This window comes from Cannabis sativa, chromosome 1 (assembly GCF_029168945.1).
Source record: "Cannabis sativa cultivar Pink pepper isolate KNU-18-1 chromosome 1, ASM2916894v1, whole genome shotgun sequence".
Taxonomy (NCBI): domain Eukaryota; kingdom Viridiplantae; phylum Streptophyta; class Magnoliopsida; order Rosales; family Cannabaceae; genus Cannabis; species Cannabis sativa.
In genome coordinates, this window is record NC_083601.1 from 16,682,309 (window position 1) to 16,702,409 (window position 20,101).

The 20,101-nt window shown below is 36.6% G+C and overlaps 2 protein-coding genes across 2 annotated transcripts; one reads left to right on the top strand and one right to left on the bottom strand.

The window, feature by feature from the left end:
- Positions 1-349: 349 nt before the first annotated feature.
- Positions 350-2,068, top strand: LOC133039553 (uncharacterized). Its single transcript, XM_061118432.1, has one exon. The coding sequence runs from the start codon at positions 350-352 to the stop codon at positions 2,066-2,068; it is 1,719 nt and encodes a 572-aa protein (XP_060974415.1).
- A 4,057-nt stretch (positions 2,069-6,125) lies between these two features.
- On the bottom strand, positions 6,126-7,949 carry LOC133039588 (uncharacterized). Its single transcript, XM_061118494.1, has 3 exons — positions 7,934-7,949; positions 6,756-7,159; positions 6,126-6,683 (listed from the first exon to the last, which is right to left on the bottom strand). The coding sequence occupies exons 1-3, from the start codon at positions 7,947-7,949 to the stop codon at positions 6,126-6,128; spliced, it is 978 nt and encodes a 325-aa protein (XP_060974477.1).
- Between the last annotated feature and the right edge of the window lie 12,152 nt (positions 7,950-20,101).

Here is a 20,101-nt window from a genome sequence, read left to right on the forward strand (position 1 = left end):
AGGAATGACCAAGTACCACCCCCGGCTGATGGAAGGGCTGATAGTCAGAACGCTGGAGGGAGGCCAAGAACTGGGTCAGTTTTTGAACGGGTAGGCCCCCGGAGGGGTAGAGACCTGCGAGACACCCTCAACAGAAATAGAGACAATCGCGGTTCCAACATAGTGAACCCACCTGAGCCAGACCAAGGGGACCAAGCGAATGTTGGTGCCAATATTGCTCAACCTCAACCAGCCAGATCCGGTGATCCAGGCTCGGTTGGACGAGTTAACTCGATTGGTCAAGGACCTTACCGCACCAAAACCCACTGATTTGGACCTCGAAAGGAGGAGAGGGTCTGCCTTCTCCCAAATGATTAATGACCTCCCTATTCCAGCCAAGTTCAAGATGCCCACTTGCAAGTACACGGGTAGTGAAGACCCATTAACTCATGTGGAGAACTTCAAAATCCAGATGGACCTTCAAGGAATCAGGGATGACCTTAGGTGTCGAATTTTCCCTGCAACCCTCACGGACACGGCGCAACAATGGTTTACTAAACTACCCCCAGGAAGAATTACTTCTTGGGATGAATTTGAGGGGTTATTTTACACCCAATTCTCTTCAGCCCGACAGATACCAGCAGAGTTGGGTGACTTAGTCGCCATCAAGCAGAAGCCCGATGAGCCACTAAAAGACTACATTCAACGTTTTATGCAAGAGGCAACCAAAGTAAAAAATCTAAGCGATGATGGCAAGCGGGCCGCCATCATGGGGGGCATCCTTGTGGGAAGTCGGCTATGGAAAGATACAAGGCGGAAACCAACCCATACTATGAGAGACTTTCTTGACAGAGCAGATGAGTTTATTAAATTGGAAGAAGCCGAGCGAAACGCTCAAAACTTCAACCACACTAAGAATAAAAAAAACGGAACAAGCTCAAATAGTCAAAGCTCTCAAGGGGGTAACGCTAGGAATGGCTCCAACAATGGTAAGAGAGGGAATAACAGTAATGGCGGTAACAACAATGATAACAAAAGACTAAAGAATACCCCCGAACCACCCAGGCGAGATCCAATTCCAAGGTTCACCACCTATAGCCTGCTCCTGGACACAAGAGAAAATATCTACAATGCAACTCACTCAGTGGTACCGTACCGCAAACCTTATCCCATGAGAAAGGACATTAGCAAACGCGACATGAACAAGTTTTGTCGATTCCACAATGACTACGGTCATGACACCGATGAGTGCAATAATCTGAAGGAGGAAATAGAGTTTCTCATAAGACAAAACAACCCCAACTTGAAAAGATATATACGACGGGACAATGACCGGCCCCAACGACAACAACAACAACAAGCAGTTGGAGATGACCAACAATTGTTACCTCCCCCCGTTGCGGGCCGTTTGGACATTATATCTGGAGGACCTCACCTTGCGGGGAACTCTGGAAAGTCCCGAGAGAAGTACGCTCGGTCTCTGCGACATGAACTGGGTAACGATGTGTTGGCTGTCCAAGAGCGAGCTCCCAAGCAACCTCGTTATGAACATGAGTTAATCACGTTCTCTGAAGAGGACACCAAACACGTTCGATACCCACACAACGACCCCTTGGTAGTAGAGGTACAAATCGCCAATATGATTGTGGCAAGGACAATGATTGATAATGGGTCATCAGCCAATATCCTCTTCAAGTCCTCATTGGAAAGGATGGGTTTGGGAGCAAAGGATTTAGAGCCCTGCGAACATCTCATCTATGGATTCACAGGAAGTGGTATGGCACCAGCTGGACTTATTAAGTTACCATTGACAGTGGGAACAACCCCCAAGAGTGTCACTATCATGGCCTTATTCGTGGTATTGGATACAATATCTCCCTACAACGCCTTAATCGGCCGCCCAACCCTGTATGACCTGAAAGCAGTCACTTCTATCTTTCACCTCCTCGTCAAGTTTCCTACCAAGGGTGGAATTGGCTACTTGAAGGGCAATCAAATAGTAGCACGAGAGTGTTACAACCTATCCATCACAACCAAGGAGAAAGCAGCCAAATCCCTCAAAGCTGCGGCGAGTAGTTCTCAACAATGAAGGCTCGCCCAAAACGGGGTCGAAGACATTGATCCCCGTTTTGGGGACATTGATACAGGGGTTGGTCCGATTGAAGAATTGGAGGAAATGCCATTAGACCCCAAACAACCATCCAAATTAATCAAGATCGGGAAAAACCTTCCTGAGGACATAAGATCCGCTTTGATCCAGTTCTTAAGGGAAAACCAAGATGTCTTCGCTTGGTCACACGAAGACATGGAGGGAATAAGCCCCACCGTGATAAGTCATGCTTTAAACATCGACGTCGAAAACTTCAAGCCAGTTCAACAAAAAAGAAGGCTACTCGACAAAGAAAGGGCCAAGGCATTGAAGGAAGAGGTGGAAAAACTATGGAACAACAATTTCATCAAAGAGGCCTACTACCTACCGGGTATCGAACCCTGTACTAGTTCCAAAGCCAAATGGCACCTGGAGGGTGTGCATTGACTTTACAGACTTAAACAAGGCATGCCCAAAAGATTGTTTTCCTTTACCGAGAATCGATCAATTGGTAGACGCAACAGCCGGCCATGAAATTCTAACTTTCATGGATGCGTACTCAGGGTATAATCAGATAAGCATGCACCCACCTGACCAAGAACATACAAGCTTTCGAACGGACGTCGGCTTGTATTGCTACAAAGTGATGCCGTTTGGCTTGAAAAACGCTGGAGCCACCTATCAAAGGTTGGTCAACCGGATGTTTAAAGAGCAAATAGGCAGAAACATGGAGGTCTACGTTGATGACATGCTGGTCAAGTCTAAGAAAGCCCAAGGGCACATCGAAGATTTAAAAGAATGCTTTGAGATCCTAAGACAATACCGAATGAAGCTCAATCCTCTTAAGTGCTCTTTCGGAGTAAGCTCGGGAAAGTTCCTTGGATTCATAGTGAACTCTAGGGGCATCGAGGCTAATCCAGAAAAGATAAAGGCATTGATCGACATGAAGTCCCCAACTAAGGTTAAAGACGTCCAAAGCTTAACAGGCCGAATCGCCGCCTTGAGTAGATTCGTCTCCAAATCAACCGACAAATGTGTCCCTTTCTTCAACATCCTAAGGGGTAACAAAAAATTTGAATGGACTGAGGAATGCGAAAATGCCTTTCGAGCTTTAAAGCAGCAATTATCCCAGCCTCCGGTTCTTTCGAAACCCCTAGATGGTGAAGGGTTAAGCTTATACCTAGCAGTAACAGAACATGCAGTTAGTGCAGTCTTGGTAAGGGAGGAAGATAGAGTACAACACCCAGTCTACTATGTGAGCAAAAGGCTGATTGGGGCAGAGTGTAGATACCCCCTCATAGAAAAGCTTGCATACTGCCTTATCTTAGCATCCAGGAAGCTTCGACCCTACTTTCAGGCTCATCCCATTATGGTACTCATCCGACCAACCCTTACGCCAAAAAGTGCTACAAAAACCCGATACATCGGGGCGCCTCCTTAAATGGGCAATAGAGTTAGGGCAATATGACATAACGTATCGCCCAAGATTGGCTATTAAAGGGCGGTGCCCCGGGCTGACTTTGTAGCCGAGTGTACCGGAACGCAAGAGGGCGACCAACCAACAATAACCAGTGACGTCCAAAGGCCTGACCTGAGCGATTCACCTGAACCACACGTCCATAACTCCGAGAAAAATGAAAACCAAGACTACCCCGGTGAAACCTGGAAGCTACAAGTTGATGGTTCTTCTACCGACTACCATCGGGAGCGGGGATCACCCTAACAACACCGGGAGGGACAACGAATTCACACGGCCATTCGCTTTGGTTTCCCGCCTCAAACAATGAAGCCGAGTATGAAGCATTAATTGCGGTATTCGAAACTAGCAAAAGAGCTGAAGGCCAGACACTTAGACATTTACAGCGACTCCCAGCTAGTTGTAAATCAAGTTTTGGGAGAGTACATGGCTAGAGGAGAAAAAATGATGGCCTACCTTAGCAAAATACAAGACTTGCTTGCCCAACTGGAAGGGTACACCATTCAACAAATACCACGAGAAGAGAATGCTACCGCTGATGCCTTGGCAAGGTTGGCAACAAGTGAAAAGATAGATAAAGCCAGCCTTGTGCCAATAGAATACTTACCCGAGCCAAGCATCCACACTAAAGAAGAAGTACTCCTACTCGATACAACTCAATCATGGATGACCCCCATAGCCGCTTACTTAGAGCAAGGGACATTGCCCACAAACAAAAACGAGGCAAAGAAAATGAGAAGGAAGGCCACCCGGTACCTAATCATTGATGGTGTCATGTATCGGCGAGGGTACTCAATGCCCCTACTACGATGTGTACATCAAGACCAAGCCCAACGACTAATGGAAGAAGTCCATGAAGGTTTTTGCGGTAATCACGCTGGGGGGCAAAGCTTATCCAAGAAGGTACTGAGGCAAGGATTCTTCTGGCCAACCATGATAGAAGACTCCATGGAGTATGTTCGAAGGTGTGAAAAATGTCAAAAGTTTGCAAAAATACCAAGGGCTCCACCCAACGAGCTAACGCAAATGCAGAGTCCATGGCCCTTCGCAATTTGGGGTATAGACTTGATCGGTCAGTTGCCTAAGGGCAAAGGAGGAGTGCAATATGCGGTAGTAGCAGTCGATTACTTCACAAAGTGGACAGAAGCCGAACCCCTAGCATCTATAACATCCAAGAAGGTGCTTGACTTTGTGGTCAAGAACATTATATGTAGGTTTGGATTACCCCATAAATTGGTATCTGACAACGGTACCCAGTTTGATAGTGTCCTGTTCACAAATTTCTGCATTAAGCATGGCATAGTAAAGAGCTTCTCGGCGGTCTCGCACCCCCAGTCAAACGGGCAGGTAGAGGCGGTGAATAAGACCTTAAAAGACACTTTGAAGAAGAGACTCGAAGAAGCGAAAGGAAGCTGGCCAAAGCAATTACCCGAAGTTTTGTGGTCATATAGGACGACAGAAAGAACGGCCATGCGGTGATACCCCCTTTGCCCTTGCTTATGGGTATGATGCGATGATACCGGTCGAGCTAGACCCACCCTCCCACCGACGAGTGACATACAACCAAGTCAGTAATCACCAGATGATTAATGAATCGTTGGACCTATTGGAAAATCGTAGGGAAGCCTCACAAATACGGTTAGCAGCATACCAACAAAAAGTAGCCAGATACTTTAATTCAAAAGTTAAGGAAAGAAGCTTCAAGGTAGGAGATCTAGTACTACGCAGAGTCTTGGCCAACACTAAAGACCCAACAGCAGGAGTATTGGGGCCAAATTGGGAAGGTCCATATGAGGTTACAGAGGTTGTACCCCCCGGCACGTATAGGCTCGGCCGGTATGACCCTAACATGAACCTTATACCAGTACCCCGATATTGGAACGGCCAACACCTCCGCAAATATTATCAATAACAATTGCTTTTCAGCAACAACTCATGCTAAGGGTGTGCCCGTAAGCAACTTAGAAACTTTATTAGTATTTAGTCTTTTCTTTTAGATTTGCTTTAGTTTTAATCACATACTACTACGTAGTGATGTAATAAGGCGTTGTCGCCAATTTCATTTATCAATAAAATTGCAAGTTATTTTCATATAATGACGCAGCTTGTATGATTGTTATTGAATCAAATTGCAAGCCTCACAATGGTCATAGATATATGGGTAACAGTGAGCAACCAAGGCTTAAAGGTAACACCCCGGTCATAAGATAAGTGACCAAGAGGTAAACCTACATTGTCACTTGGGGGGCAACCACACCCATATATGGACTAGTAAGCAAGAATGCACCCTCGCTTAAGTAGATATTAAAATTTTTAGAGTGTCGGTGCAATACTCAATGTTTTGAGCAACTTGTGTGTGGTGAATGGTTGACTATAAATATATACCCACGCTATGTGGCTCACGCCAAACAAAAGTCAACATTTAAAACCATATATGAAGATAAAGGCCCCGATGGCCAAGTAAAAAGATTAAAGACACAAATGTCTCAAAAGTAAAGTTACGGGATTAAAGACTGCCCGGACAGTCATGAATCTCTGAAGAGTACTAGTGGGCATAAAATCTGTAAAAGTAAAAATACATCAATAGGAACCATCAAGTAAGTCATCGAGGGGACAGTCATCTGTTGCCTCAACCCCAAAGTTGAGGTATGAATCGGCCTGAATGCAAGCAGTCTGTGCCTTCTCCCTGGTTTCTGCCTCCTCACGATTGCGACAATAAGATAGCATACTTTCCATGTTCTTACCCAGATAATTAAAGTCAGCTTTCTTGTTGTTTAGCCAGAATTTGAAGAAAACATCGGTGGAGAGGTCTCCGATTTGTTTCACCTCCGCAGCTAGCTTCTCACACTCCTCGGCATTAATGTTGTTTTCCTCGACAACCTTCGCATGAGCCTCCTTCTCACTTTCAAGCTCACCCCTGAAACGCTCTTTCTCGGCAGTAACACTTTCAAGCTCACCCCTGAAACGCTCCTTCTCAGCAGTAACCCTTTCAACAGAAGTTTCTAGATCGCGAATCTTCTGGGAGTATTCCTGGCGAAGGGCATCAAGTTCAAGTTGGAGTGAGGCTGCTCCTTGCTTGTTGTGCTCCTCTTGTAGGGCGAGAACCCTAGATTGACCATAAGAAGTAATGGTGGCAGCCTGTTACACATCATTACATAAATGTTAGATAATGGTAAAAGGAAAGAATTTTCACAAGTAGGAGAAACTTACCCTAATCATCTCGCGGCATCCAAGAGCAACGATCTGGGCAGGGGGCAAACAATCTAGCCTAGACATGGTCTTGTCCATGATGTCCATAAGGCCCTCAATATGGCCATGTGCCCCCTTCAAACCCGTAGATAAAGCCTGACAACGACCCTCTAAGGGCAGCGCAGCAAGTGACTCGGCCCCTGTGGACGTCGAACCAATAAGGGTTGTATCATTGGCGGACCCGGATGCGGAGTCAGGAGGAAGCGGCCGAGATGAGGGAGGCGATCCAGCAATAGGGGTGTGAATATCAATAGCCGGGCGAGGGTTAGTCTTCCTAACCTTACCAGGAGGAGCCATGGGAGAGGCGGTAGAAGGCGAACCCTCTTTCTCCTGATAGGTTGTTTGTCGCAACAAGCCGGCCATATCTGCAAAACACACAAAAATGATTAGTAACAGGCAAAATAATGAAAAAATGTAATAAGTAAGACAAATAGCGATCATCACCAAGAGGGTCACACTCCCTAATTGGCCTTTTCTTAGCGGCACCGGGCATAGTGCTTTTCGCTATATGCCGTCATGCCACTGGCGGAGGTCCTAAGGGTCGCGGGATTTCCCGCATTCCGCTAGAAGGAGTAACGACAAAGTTGAACCCAAAATCATCTAACGCCCGGAGGGATGTTAGAATGTTTAGATCCTTCTTATAGTCAGGCAATTGGGCTAACGCAAGAGCTCTCTCCTACATGGCAATGGTGGGGGAAGGCTTCTCGAATTGGTCCACCATTTGGAATTTGGTGTGTTTAGTCCCAATGTCCTTCACAAAAAAATAGAGAGTTTTGAAATCATGTTCCTTCGACGATTTCTCCATACCATGAAGGAATTTGACATTCCTGTGTGCATGCTGAAATGCGTAATATCCCGACCGGTACTCGCTGTTAATCGGTCTCAGATCGAAGAGATAGTGTACCTCATGGCCTGTTGGCCACTTCCATCTCATTAGCTTATATAAAACAAATATGCCAGTCAAAACTCGTATGGCCAAGGGAGAAAACTGCCCCGGACTAAGGCCAAAATAATCAGCCACGTCTTTGAAAAAAATATGAAGGGGGAGTGCCCCCCCATAAGTAATATGGCGACGGGACCATGCACACAGCCCCTCCCCAGGGTCATGCGCCAACTGATTCGGAGAGGGGAATACTAACCGGCAGTCCTTGCCATTCACAGTCGACTCCTCCACATATTGGAGTTGGGTCTCGGTGAGATCGCAGAAGGGGCCACAAAGGGGGTCTGCTTAGTCTTGCAGTGGGAAGTGCGAACTTCCTTGAGCACTTTAGGGGCGAATTCACTGATTTTGAGAGTAGCTGGTTGGGAACCCTTGGTTGTTTCTTTCTCTTTGGCGGCTTTATAAAGGGTATTCTTGGCTTCCTCTTCCACCCATTTCTCAAACTCTTTGACTATCTCCTCCATGGCTCCATCGGCAGAATCAGCCTCAACATCGTCAGATACCCTCCGTTTAGTAACGACTTCCGCCGTATGGGAACTGTTAGAAGAACTAACCCGACTCTTCTTTTTAGTGCGAGCCATAGCGTTCAGCATGGTAGGTAGTTTTGCGGTGGTTATAGCAGTCTCGGCCAAAGGAAACCCCCCTGACGGGCCGATGGGGACCCCTACTGGAATATTGATCTCACCAAAGGGAAGAGTGTATGTCCACTCTCGGGGCAGATAAGATCGTATCCCTTTTTCAAGCTCCCAAATATGCCTGTTGTATGCTTCACCGCCTATTCTCTCTTGGTAGAGGTGGTCGGACGTCTCTGACACACTACTAAGCCCCTCGTCCCCAGACGAGTTGTGTGGGGGCGACGCTGGACAATCTTCAAACAAAAGTTGAAGAAGGTCTTCGTCTACTCGGTGTTCACCCCCCCAATAGTCGCTATAACGCATCTGCAAAAAGGAAAAGGCGAGGAGGTGAATACACCGAGTAATGCTAGTAAGCTATCCATGATGGACTCACCTACTAGTACAAAAATAAAAGGAGAAGAGAAGATATGCACAATAAAAATTTACAACGAGATAACCATCTAAGCAACTAAATGAAAGGAGCAATAATGGTCATTACAACGCTTAGTATTCTTACTAAGTGTAAAAAGTAAAAATAACGATTGACTCCAAATCGCAAAATTACACCACGGTCGCCCCAAGGCATCACCCCCTATAAATGGTCTCGGGGTATATTACCCCAACCCCCGCCTATAGCAGGGTGTCATCCCGGCCTTCAAGGGGTAATTAAGGGGTAACACCCCGGCTTCGGGGTGGGGGACCCCCCCCTTTTCAACTCACAAAGGGGCGTAAGGGGGGGACCCCCCGGCTTCGGGGTGTAAGGGGGGACCCCCCCCTTCGACTCTCAAAGGGGCGTAAGGGGGGGACCCCCCCTTTGACTCACAAAGGGGCGTAAGGGGGACCCCCCGCCGGGGTGTAAGGGGGGGGGGGGGGGGGGGGGGCCCCCCCCCCCTTTTTGACTCACAAAGGGGTGAACTATAACCTCTAAATATTTGAAGCAAACATATCCAAGGAAACCTCTACCTCGGCGATAACCTCTAGTCTCGGGATGTCACCCCGACATCCAAGAAAGCCATAGCTATTAGCCGCCCCTACCTCTAAGAAGGGTGGCTCGGGGTACCCCTAACCCCCCAAAGGGGTATCTTGGGGGGGGGGGGGGGCCAAGAAAAAAAAATTAATTATTTTAGTATAGGCATAGTATTTTTGGTGCTGCTGTGCCAAGCCGTCAACAACAGAATAAGACCCGAACAACAAAGAAAGTTTCTACCGTATGGTCATACCGCTAGAAACTTGGGGGGCAAATGTTTACCCAAATTTTGACGATGATGACGTGTCAAGAATAATACCACGTGGCACAAAAATACTGGGACTAAATTAATGAAGAAGGAGCCAAGTCATGACTGTTGAGATGCCCCCTTAATATGGGTGTTTGTTCTTCTCCCCCCAAAAGAAAACTTGGGTTTAAGGGGGGGACCCCCCCCTAACTTGGGTTTAAGGGGGGGGACCCCCCCAACTTGGGTTTAAGGGGGGGGACCCCCCCAACTTGGGTTTAAGGGGGGGGAACCCCCCCAACTGGTTTAAGGGGGGGACCCCCTCTCTCTCTCAAGTTGGACCATGGGGGAGTCACCTAACTATGATAGTGGTCATCCCCCCTCAGCGAGAGTCTCGAGGGTGTTACCCCCAAGTATGGGCTTAATCCTCAAAGGTGGTTGACAACCATGTCACACCCCTAAGGGACCCTTGTCATCAGTGACTCCTTCAAATGTTAAAATCCCGCGAAAGGCTCAAAGACAGTTGTCAACCCACGAAAATAGCGGGATATTTTCCTAAATATCAGACTCCAACCGCCTCCGAAAATCAAGGAGACGGTTCCGCGTTGGTCGCGTCTCCTGAAGCGAGAAGCACCGACCCCCCTCCCCTATATAAGGGGTCACCCATGACCTGGGAAGGGGATCCGCAATCTGAAACACTTAGAAAAATAAAGATTTCTCATTCTTTGCAATCAAGAGCCTGTTCTTGACTATTGCAACTCAGATCAATAAAACTCAAGGGGAGTAGGCTATTACCGACATCCGGGGCCGAACCTCTTTAAATTCCGGTGTCTTTTATTTACATTTATTACGAATTCCGGCATTATTAACTGCATTTATTATTGTGATTTTGGTCTAAATCTCATTTATTACGACTCCGCGTCGGTTGGCTAAAAATCCAGTCAACATATTGTTTTAAATTAAATGAATAATTATATAGATAAAGAGAGATTTATTTATTGTATATATTTTTTGAGTGGTTGTTTTCAAAATTAGAATCTCATGCAAGGAACGTGAAATGGACATGATGATTTTTTTAATTGAATTTTGGGTGGCTTGGAGTGATAAGAAAGTATAATTTTGGTTCGAATTGATTATGACATCTTAGAGTTTGTAATATTTCAGATTATATATGTATGATTCAAATTATTGACTACTACACGACTCTTGCAGTATCCTCTTGTCACAAAAAAAAAATAAAAAATGATAATGATAAACAATGCTATATATATAGAAATATATATATATATATATACTCATAATTGAATAATTAAGCCATGGTCTTTGATTATTATTAATTATGATCGAGGGAATATAATGCTTAGAATAGAGATTGCATATAATATAAGTAATCTAAATTAAATACAAAGAAATATATATATAATATCAATGGTCGAAGATCATGTCAATGATCTCGTTCATCAATCAATTATTATTCTACCAATATATTGTTTTATTTTTATTTTTGGAACATTAAAATGAACATTGTACCAATTCTTAGTACTATATGAAAAATGGATAAAGCAGAAAAAAATTAACTTTTTCATTGAGAATATCATTTATATACATTAAAATGAACATTGTACCAATTTTCCATACAAGAAAAGTGAGTTTTTCTTTCTTTTTAATCACCACTATAGGTAATAATTTTTTTAAAAAACATTATAAGGAATTAGTATATTCTATAGTAAAATAATTGACAGTATGGTATTATATAATATTATAAATTTCCGGGAAAAAAAAGAATTCATGTATAATTTTATTTTAAGAATTGAAATTTTAATTATTTAATTTGATAGAAGTATGAATTTACATGTTTTGATAAAAAAAATAAGAATTTCACCAAAAATAAAAAATAAAAAATCTCAAACTAAGTAAAAAATGAACAATTATTAATTTTGACTTCTTAAAAGAGAAAAATGCTGGAAAACAATATTTTTAATAGAAAGTAAAAAAAGTAATCAATAATTTTGTTAAAAAATAAAAGGAACCAATAATATATTATTATAAAATGATTTCAAAATATATATATTATTATAAAATTATTTAAACATGGTATTAATTTTTTTTTTTTGGATTTTTTATTTTTATTTTTACACTTTAAAATAGTTTTTTTTTTATTATTATTTTTATGGAATTGCATAAAAACTACCACAACATTTCAAACTGTAAATTTAAATAAAAAATTAAAAAAAAAAATAGTATATAGAGTAATTTTTTATTTTTTCTAATATCTAAATATAGTTGTTACACTGACCATTTAATAAAATTCTCGTGTTTCTAACTTAAACTTTTCTTTTTTTAAGAAAAAAAAAAATTACAAAATTAGAAAGAAGAAAAATAAAAGAAAAAATATATATTTTAAAGAGAAGATTAGAGGGTATATATGGGGTGAGTTTATCTTTTCAATCAAATTTGGGTGGCTGATTTGAGTTGGAATGGATGGAGGTTGAGGCTTGAGGTTAACACCTTGCCGGCCTAATAGCCTAAGTTATAAGTGTATAGCTAATTAGCTATAATATTGGATATTTCCAAATTCCAATATCGATATATAATATATAATATATAATATAGTTTATTAATATTATGGACCCCACTTATTTTCTCAATGGCCCAACTAATTAAATGGGCTCCACTTCTAAACCAAGCATTTTGGATATGGTGATTTGGATCCTCCCAAACAAGTGGTGTTTCCTTTGTTTGGCTAGCGTGGCAATCTCATCCATAAACAAGAATAGCCTAGGTTTTGTTTGCTGACCTTATCATCAAACTCAAACATAGATACATTGCATGCATGCATGGCCTATATTATATATAATAATCATTGTTAAATAATATTTCATATTTTATTACATTGAAAAATAATTGTTAAACTCATTTTGCTTAAGGAAGAAAGAATCGTTAATAATGCTTTTGTTAATGTGAAAACCGTGGTTGCTTCTCCTTGATACTTGAAAATCAATCGAGTAATTTTTTTCTATTTTTTTTTCTTTTTGGGTTTGAAAATATTATGGGCCCAGAAAAGTAGAAAGAATATTCTGAAAGAAAATGGAACTAAGGCCCACTTTTCTGTCTGTACACACGTAAGCTTTTATCAAAAGTAATAGCTCTTTGTTTGCATTTCATTTGGTCACTTCCCATGCAAGAATTAGTCTTTTTATTTTCTTTCATAAAATTAAAAAATTACACTCAACGACCAATAGTTTTGTTTCTTTCAATTTATTTGTTATGAATAAAATTGGTTGGTTGTACGTAGTATATACATGTTTAGATATTCGATCATAAATATTTTTGTAATTGGTAAAATGCATATTTGATTATGTGATTTTCAGTTGATTTTATGTGATTTAACATATAAATATTAATACGCGCGGTCACCACTCACTAAATTTATTTGTTTGCAAGTCAAATAAAGACTACTACTAAAAAAATAAATTTGGTAAGTGGATCAGAAAGCTTTCGCATCAATTATAACCAATAAATATTTATTTAATTAACTTATTAGCTTTTTAAAAATAAAAGGTTTAGTTAAATAAAAAAAAAACAACTTACACACACCTATAAAGGGTTTGATCTATTTTCAATGAATTATTAATTAATTGCTGAAAAAAATTATCTAAAAATTGTGTCCCACCAGGCACCCACACATCAGGAAATCTATTTACGTGTACGGTTTAATTATTTATTTATTGAAAAAAAAAAAATCTTTCATGTAAAAATTCACATAAGACAATGACAAAAAACAAGAGAAGAAGAAGCCTTTGGGACCCTCTAATCCTATGATGTGGAGCATTTTTTTTTCTTTCATTTGGGGGCTACAAACGTAATTGGAGATCATAACAATACTGTTGTGGTGCTTTTTGGAACTTGGTTTTTATTATAATCATCATACAGGGCCGGCCCTGAAAATATATGGGCCCAAGACGGATTAAATTTTGGGGCCCTTAAAAATATATAAAAAAAAATCAAAAAAAGAGTGTTATGGGATTTGAACCCATGACCTTAAACATTATGACATCCACCTCAACCAACTAAGCTATGAATTTTTGTTGCTTATATTACACTTAAATTTTACTTAAATAAAAGCCTAATAAATTTTTTTTTTTTATTTTGGGCCCCCGGAAAGTGTGGGCCCTAGGCACGGGCCTAGCCCGCCTATGCCTAGGGCCGGCCCTGTCATCATATTATGTTTATGATTTAGTTAGTGTATTTCCGATAAAAATTAGGTGTAACCATAAGATCATTATGAACTAACCCTTTTTACAACATATATTATATACCATTTTTGTTTTCAAACTTTAATATTTAATATGTATTAAATTGCGTCTTTGAATTTTTCAGACTATTAAATAATATTCTTCTAAACTATTAAAATTATTGTATTCAATGACTATTCTGTCCAATTTAGTTCAATATTTATTTTATTAACGTGCCGATTATCATTGTCCATGAATTCTATAAATTAAATTCGACCTCTGAACTTTAATGTATATTAAATTATATTTATGTATATATTAAATTTTGACATATATCAAATTATATTTTTCAAAATTTAACAGTATTAAATCGTGTACTCCTAAACTTTTATTAATGTAAGGTCTCCATTATAAAATTGAATGAAAAGTTCTTGAATGTGAATCTAACAATCTCTTTGAATTTTTTTTTTAACATTTTAAAAAATTTAAGGACATAATTTAAGGGATTATTTCACAAAAACATAAAAACAACAAAAAAAAAAAATTACAAAAATACGGTTTCACGGAATTTTAAATATTTTTACAATTTTTTTGATTTTATTTACAGAAAATACGGTCTTTTTATGTTGTAATCTTGTTAATTTGTTGTTGATTTTTTGTTATCTGTATGTTATTTTTTGTTGTTATTTTGATGTTACTTTTATATAGTTTTCTTGTTGATTTTATGTTGTTTTTGTATTATTTTTTGGAAAGTCGTAAAAATGTAATAAAAAAATATTTTTTGAACGTAAAATGTAAATATTTTATAAAAAATAGTGTCTTATGTAATTATTCCATAATTTAATACATATAAAGTTTAAGGATTAATAATTTAGCCGCATAACACTTATGTTTTTTTATTCTTTAATATAACGTAATTAATTATTACATATATAATAAAGGAAAATTCTATAATGGATCCCCTTAAAATGGATACATTGATACACATTTATCTGTTTTAGTACCCGAAATAATTTTTTAGTCAAATTTTTCTCATGGTCATGTACATTATAGTTATTTAAGACATCCTGCAAAATTTTAAAAAATTTGGAAAAGTTTAACATGCCGAAAATTACGTTCAAACAGTGTATTGCACGCGTGACTATTTTATTTTATACGCGTGTAAAATAGACTGTTTGAATATTATTTTCTATATTGTAAATTATTCGAAATTTCTCAAAATTTTGTAGATTATCTTAAATAGTTATAACGTACATGAATAAGAAAAAAAAAATTAGACTAAAAAAATTTTCTTGAAACCGAAACAAGTTAAGAGTATATCAGTACATCCCTTTTAAGGAGGTACATTGTAGAATCACCCTATAATAAATCTCCTCAATAGATATAGTTGCTTAAAATGTTTGCTTATATTGTGATGTTAAGAAATTAAAATTGAAATAATAAAACAACTAACAAATAGTCAGATCACTATACCTATACGTATACATATATAGTTCTTCTGAATACAGCTAGAAAGTTACATTATTATTATTATTATTATTATTAAAAAACGCTCATGATTAACTTTACCTAACCCAACTAGAATTACACTTCATTATTGAAAAATAATAATAAAAAAAATATAGAACTAGCTAGCTAGTTTACATATATGGGATATAGTAATTTTTTCTCCCACACAGAGTGTTAACTTTCTGTTATTTCAATCTCTTTATCAAAATTTTGTTCTGAAAAGGAGAGGAGAGATAATTAGGTTTAGAAATTATAATTTAGGGCTCTTTTCATAAATGTACAATAAAAATAAAATAATTATAAAAAATGTGCAAAAAAAATTATTTAAAAAACTTATATATTTTGAAAATTTATTACATAAAACCATACATTTTAATCATTAAATAATATAAATCATTAATAATTAAACTAATTACCATAAACAGAAAACTGTAATTAATGTTTCTAATATTATTTTGTAATATTTTATCCTTATGTTTATTGTATTAATGTTTTAAAAATTATTAATAATAAAACATGTTTATTAAAATTCAAAACAAAGAATTCTGTAAAATTAATTAAATAAATAATAAACAGTTTTATAAAAATAAACAAATTAAATACGTTTTTATTAAAGAAAAAATATTTATTATCTATTTTAGTATGAATTATTATAATTTAATAAGTTTTTTTTCAATAAAATACAATATCAAAATTATAAACATTAATGTATATAAATATAAATCAATGCTTAAAATTACTAAAAATAAACATAATGTTATAAAATAATATAAAGTAGAAATAATATAAAATAATATAAAGTAGATGAGAAGAAAGAAGAAGAAGAAGAGAAAGAGAAAGTGAATGAGAATTTCTGAGTTGTTTATTCCAATGGGGTGAACCCCTATTTATACAAATACAAGAGTGAGATATTAAGAAACTAAGAAAAGGGGAAACTAAGGAAAAGAGAAATGTTGATTACAATTCATGGTAATAAATAAAAGATTTGGACATCCACATAATTATTAATATTTATAACACTCCCCCTTGGATGTCCATAATAGCTGCCTTATTAAAAATATTGCTGAAAACTTGGTCAAAGGAAAAAGAGTATAGTGTAAACTAACTCCCCCTCATTTAGCCATTTGTGGATATCTTCTAATCGACGAATTTCGATCTTGTCTGCCGTCTTCTCAAATGTTGATGTTGGTAATAACTTTGTGAATAAGTCTGTAAGATTGACACTTGATTGAATATGTTGAACACCAATATGCATTTTCTTGAAGCGTATAAAGAAGAATTTCGTGAAATGTGTTCTAACTCTATCTCCTTCAATGTACCTCCTTTTAGTTGAACGATGCAAGCAGTATTATCCATAGAGAATCGCTTGGGTTGATACTTCTTTATTGAGTGCAATCCATATGTTTCCCGAATATGCTATGCCAATGATCTCACTCACACACATTCTCTACTTGCTTCATAAAATGCAAGTATGTTAACATGATTTATAGTTGCCTCGTTAAAAACCTTGCCAGAAAAACCCAGTGGGACAAAATCTGAGCTAGGGAAAAGAGTACAATATATATTTCATATTCATAACTATTTGCAAGTTGCCTCGTTAAAAACCTTGCCAGGAAAACCCATTGGGACAAAACCTGAACTAAGGGAAAAAGAGTGCAACATGAATATGTCTCCCCCTCATGCACATATGATCCATAATTCTTTTGGTGATAATAGATCTCATAAGATTATTGTTATCACTTTTAAAATATCATCATATACAATCTTTGATCATATATTTTCTATAACTCTTCCAGAGTATGTATGGACTTCTAAATTATAGATGAGGGGTTCGTGGAACATTAGTCTTTATCCAACTAATTGTATCATTCATGTGTGTACACAACTTTGTTCAAACGAAAATTTAAAATTTCAAGTAGATATGAACATAACACATTAATGATAATATAAATTTTCGTTTGTAACAATGATGGTACTCCAAGACCATATATTTGTTCCATCTTGTTGTATGATCTTAATTTCCATATCAAATGATCATATATCTATAATTCTTAATACATATGAAGTACTTCAGGACATCAATACTAATGAACAAACTTTATACATTTAATATTTCTCGATATACAAAAGAAATAAAAGTTTTTTTTGCAATTAATCAAAAACTCTTCAAGAGTCTATCACAACGTATAATTTACGTATTTATACTGCATAGACAATCATACGTATTTTTCAAACAATAATTTACTTACATGTCTTTATTTCATACAAAGATCTTTGTCATATAGTGCGCGCGACTTAGAATTTATATCACTTAAGGCATGTATTAAATTTTTCTAGAATTTTTAGATAAGGCTTATTTCAAATTCTCAATATATTAGGAGCTCCAAATAAATAACCTTTTGTTGCAACATTTATGTGACGCTTATAAATCCTCATAAAATATATTCCAGGCTATAATCAAATCATGATTATATTTTTCTCAATATTTAAGCCTTACTTCAATCAATCTCATGTCTATGCAAACTTTGTACAATAATTCATTATGTACAAATACATATATGCAAATTTCTCATTAGAAATATTTATTTGCACACCCTACAGGTCTTACTTCACTTTATGTGAGTAAATTTGCCTGGATTGCGTCATAATATTTTGGCCAAAAATCAAAATGTAAGTCGTTGATTCTCGACAAATCTAATACCACGATCCTTGCTATCTCATGTTAGTTTATTGCATATGCAAACATTCAATATTTATTGTCGACAAAAATTTCAATAAATGATAATTTCCTCCCATATTGACATAACTTATAGAGATCTCTTTAAATTACATATTTTTCAAATATGTTTATCATTTATAGGTACCTATATAGAATCACTTCAGGGATTCAATTATGATCAAATGTGTTATGTCTAACTTCTCTTGGGAGTCTTTTCGAGTACCGTTTTCATCACGGTTATCATTTTAATACTTTATAACATTAAGGTATCTCCATGAGTACCTCTAGATTTAACAACTTCAGGGCAAATCAAATGAACATTTATTAATAATTTCTACATTGTTCATTTACGCTTCAGGCGTTTTCAACTCATTCTATCTCAACTTTGAATAATATTGATTTGCAGTTAGTATATATCATTTTGAACTATATTGTTCTTATATACTTTGTGCAAGGATCATTTTTCAAAAATTATCATCGATCCCAACTGCTTCTCTCCCCCTGATTGAGAGAATTTTTAAAAATTGTGATATCTAATAATATTAATATACCTGTAGGGATTTCAGTATATCACAATGAATCAATATTTGTTTAAACTCATATATACTATATGACATTGAACTTCAGGTTCAATAAACTTCAGTTTCAAGTTCAATCCTTATGAACTTAATTCATTTCTAAGAATGAGTCATACGTGTATAATTAGAAATACATAAATTTACACATTTTGTAAATGCATGATTATATAATCTTATCACATCGATAAGAAACTATGCAATAAAAATCTAACAATGGCTCAAGATTGTTAAGAAAATATAATTTAAATATTTTCTATGTGCAAATATATGCATATTCTTCTTTTGAGCCTTATAAATAACAATGAGAAGAATCTTCTGGTTCTTCGACAAAATTTAGTCAAATTCTTTGACAATTTATTGCATATGATTGATCATGTCAAAATAATTCAATTCATGAACTTCAGGTTCATTATAATTTGTATTTCAATGAAACTTTCAAAAGTAATGTAAATTCATTACAACATAATCATTATAAGTTTCATTTTTATATACACGAATAATATAATTATATTATTCTCCAAAACATATACACTATTCAGGAGTCACTATTATGTTTATCAAACTTTATATTTCTTCAGGAATCACTATCATCAATTCAATGATGTGTATAATTTAAAAGATACATGACAACTTCATCATGTTATTGTAATGGTCAAATAGATATAACCATAATATATCATTCATTTTTCCTGGTATCTTTTTAACAAGTCGTCTAATTTATTAATAAACTATTCATCAGTCTAATTATCATGACTTGATACATTATATATTTAAATGTACAACCAGTACATATAATAAGTTATTTCTTATCACTTTTATAACTAGATAAAAGTTATACATCTAGGTACATACAAATATATTTTACTACTCCAAGTAGCAATTGTATGTAAGACTTCTTCAGGAAACTTTTCAAATAATCATTTTGTGATTCTTTATCACTTTGATTATATTGGATCACTAACAAATGTTAGTAAGTTATATATTCACTTATGGGAATATGCAAACTGAATTATAGAGTAACTATATATATACATATCCTGTACCAACAATAGTTTGAAACTATTGATTTCAAGAAATAATAAAATATGTATATATTAATTTACTTTTGGCATTGCCAATATATGTGAAATCTATATTCTTTGAAATAGAATTTCATGACTATTCATTCTCTTTAGGGAATGATATTTAAATATTCTAAATGTACAATAAATTTGTACAATTCACATTCTATTCAGTAATCAAATATACTTTTATCTTGATTATAAGTGTGTCTGTACTACAGGTACGCGACTACTATTATTCAATTCCACACATGATATATAAATTTCATGCACTTTGATTATGTGTGGTATCTCATCTTTTAGTTGTTTCCACTTTTTCTGGAAATATTTGATTAGTAAATAATGTCATTGATTATTTAAAATCATTACATTCACTTCGGGGAATGACGTTGAACAAGTAGAACATTATTATAAATTTCTTAAAAATTTATTACTTGTTC

Excerpts from the sequence above, each read along its gene's own strand:
- LOC133039588 (XM_061118494.1), bottom strand. Across the intron at positions 6,684-6,755 it reads GATGCCGCGAGATGATTAGG|GCTGCCACCATTACTTCTTA; the intron begins GTAAGTTTCTCC and ends GATGTGTAACAG.
- LOC133039553 (XM_061118432.1), top strand. The coding sequence starts at position 350 with ATGATTAATGACCTCCCTATTCCAGCCAAGTTCAAGATGCCCACTTGC.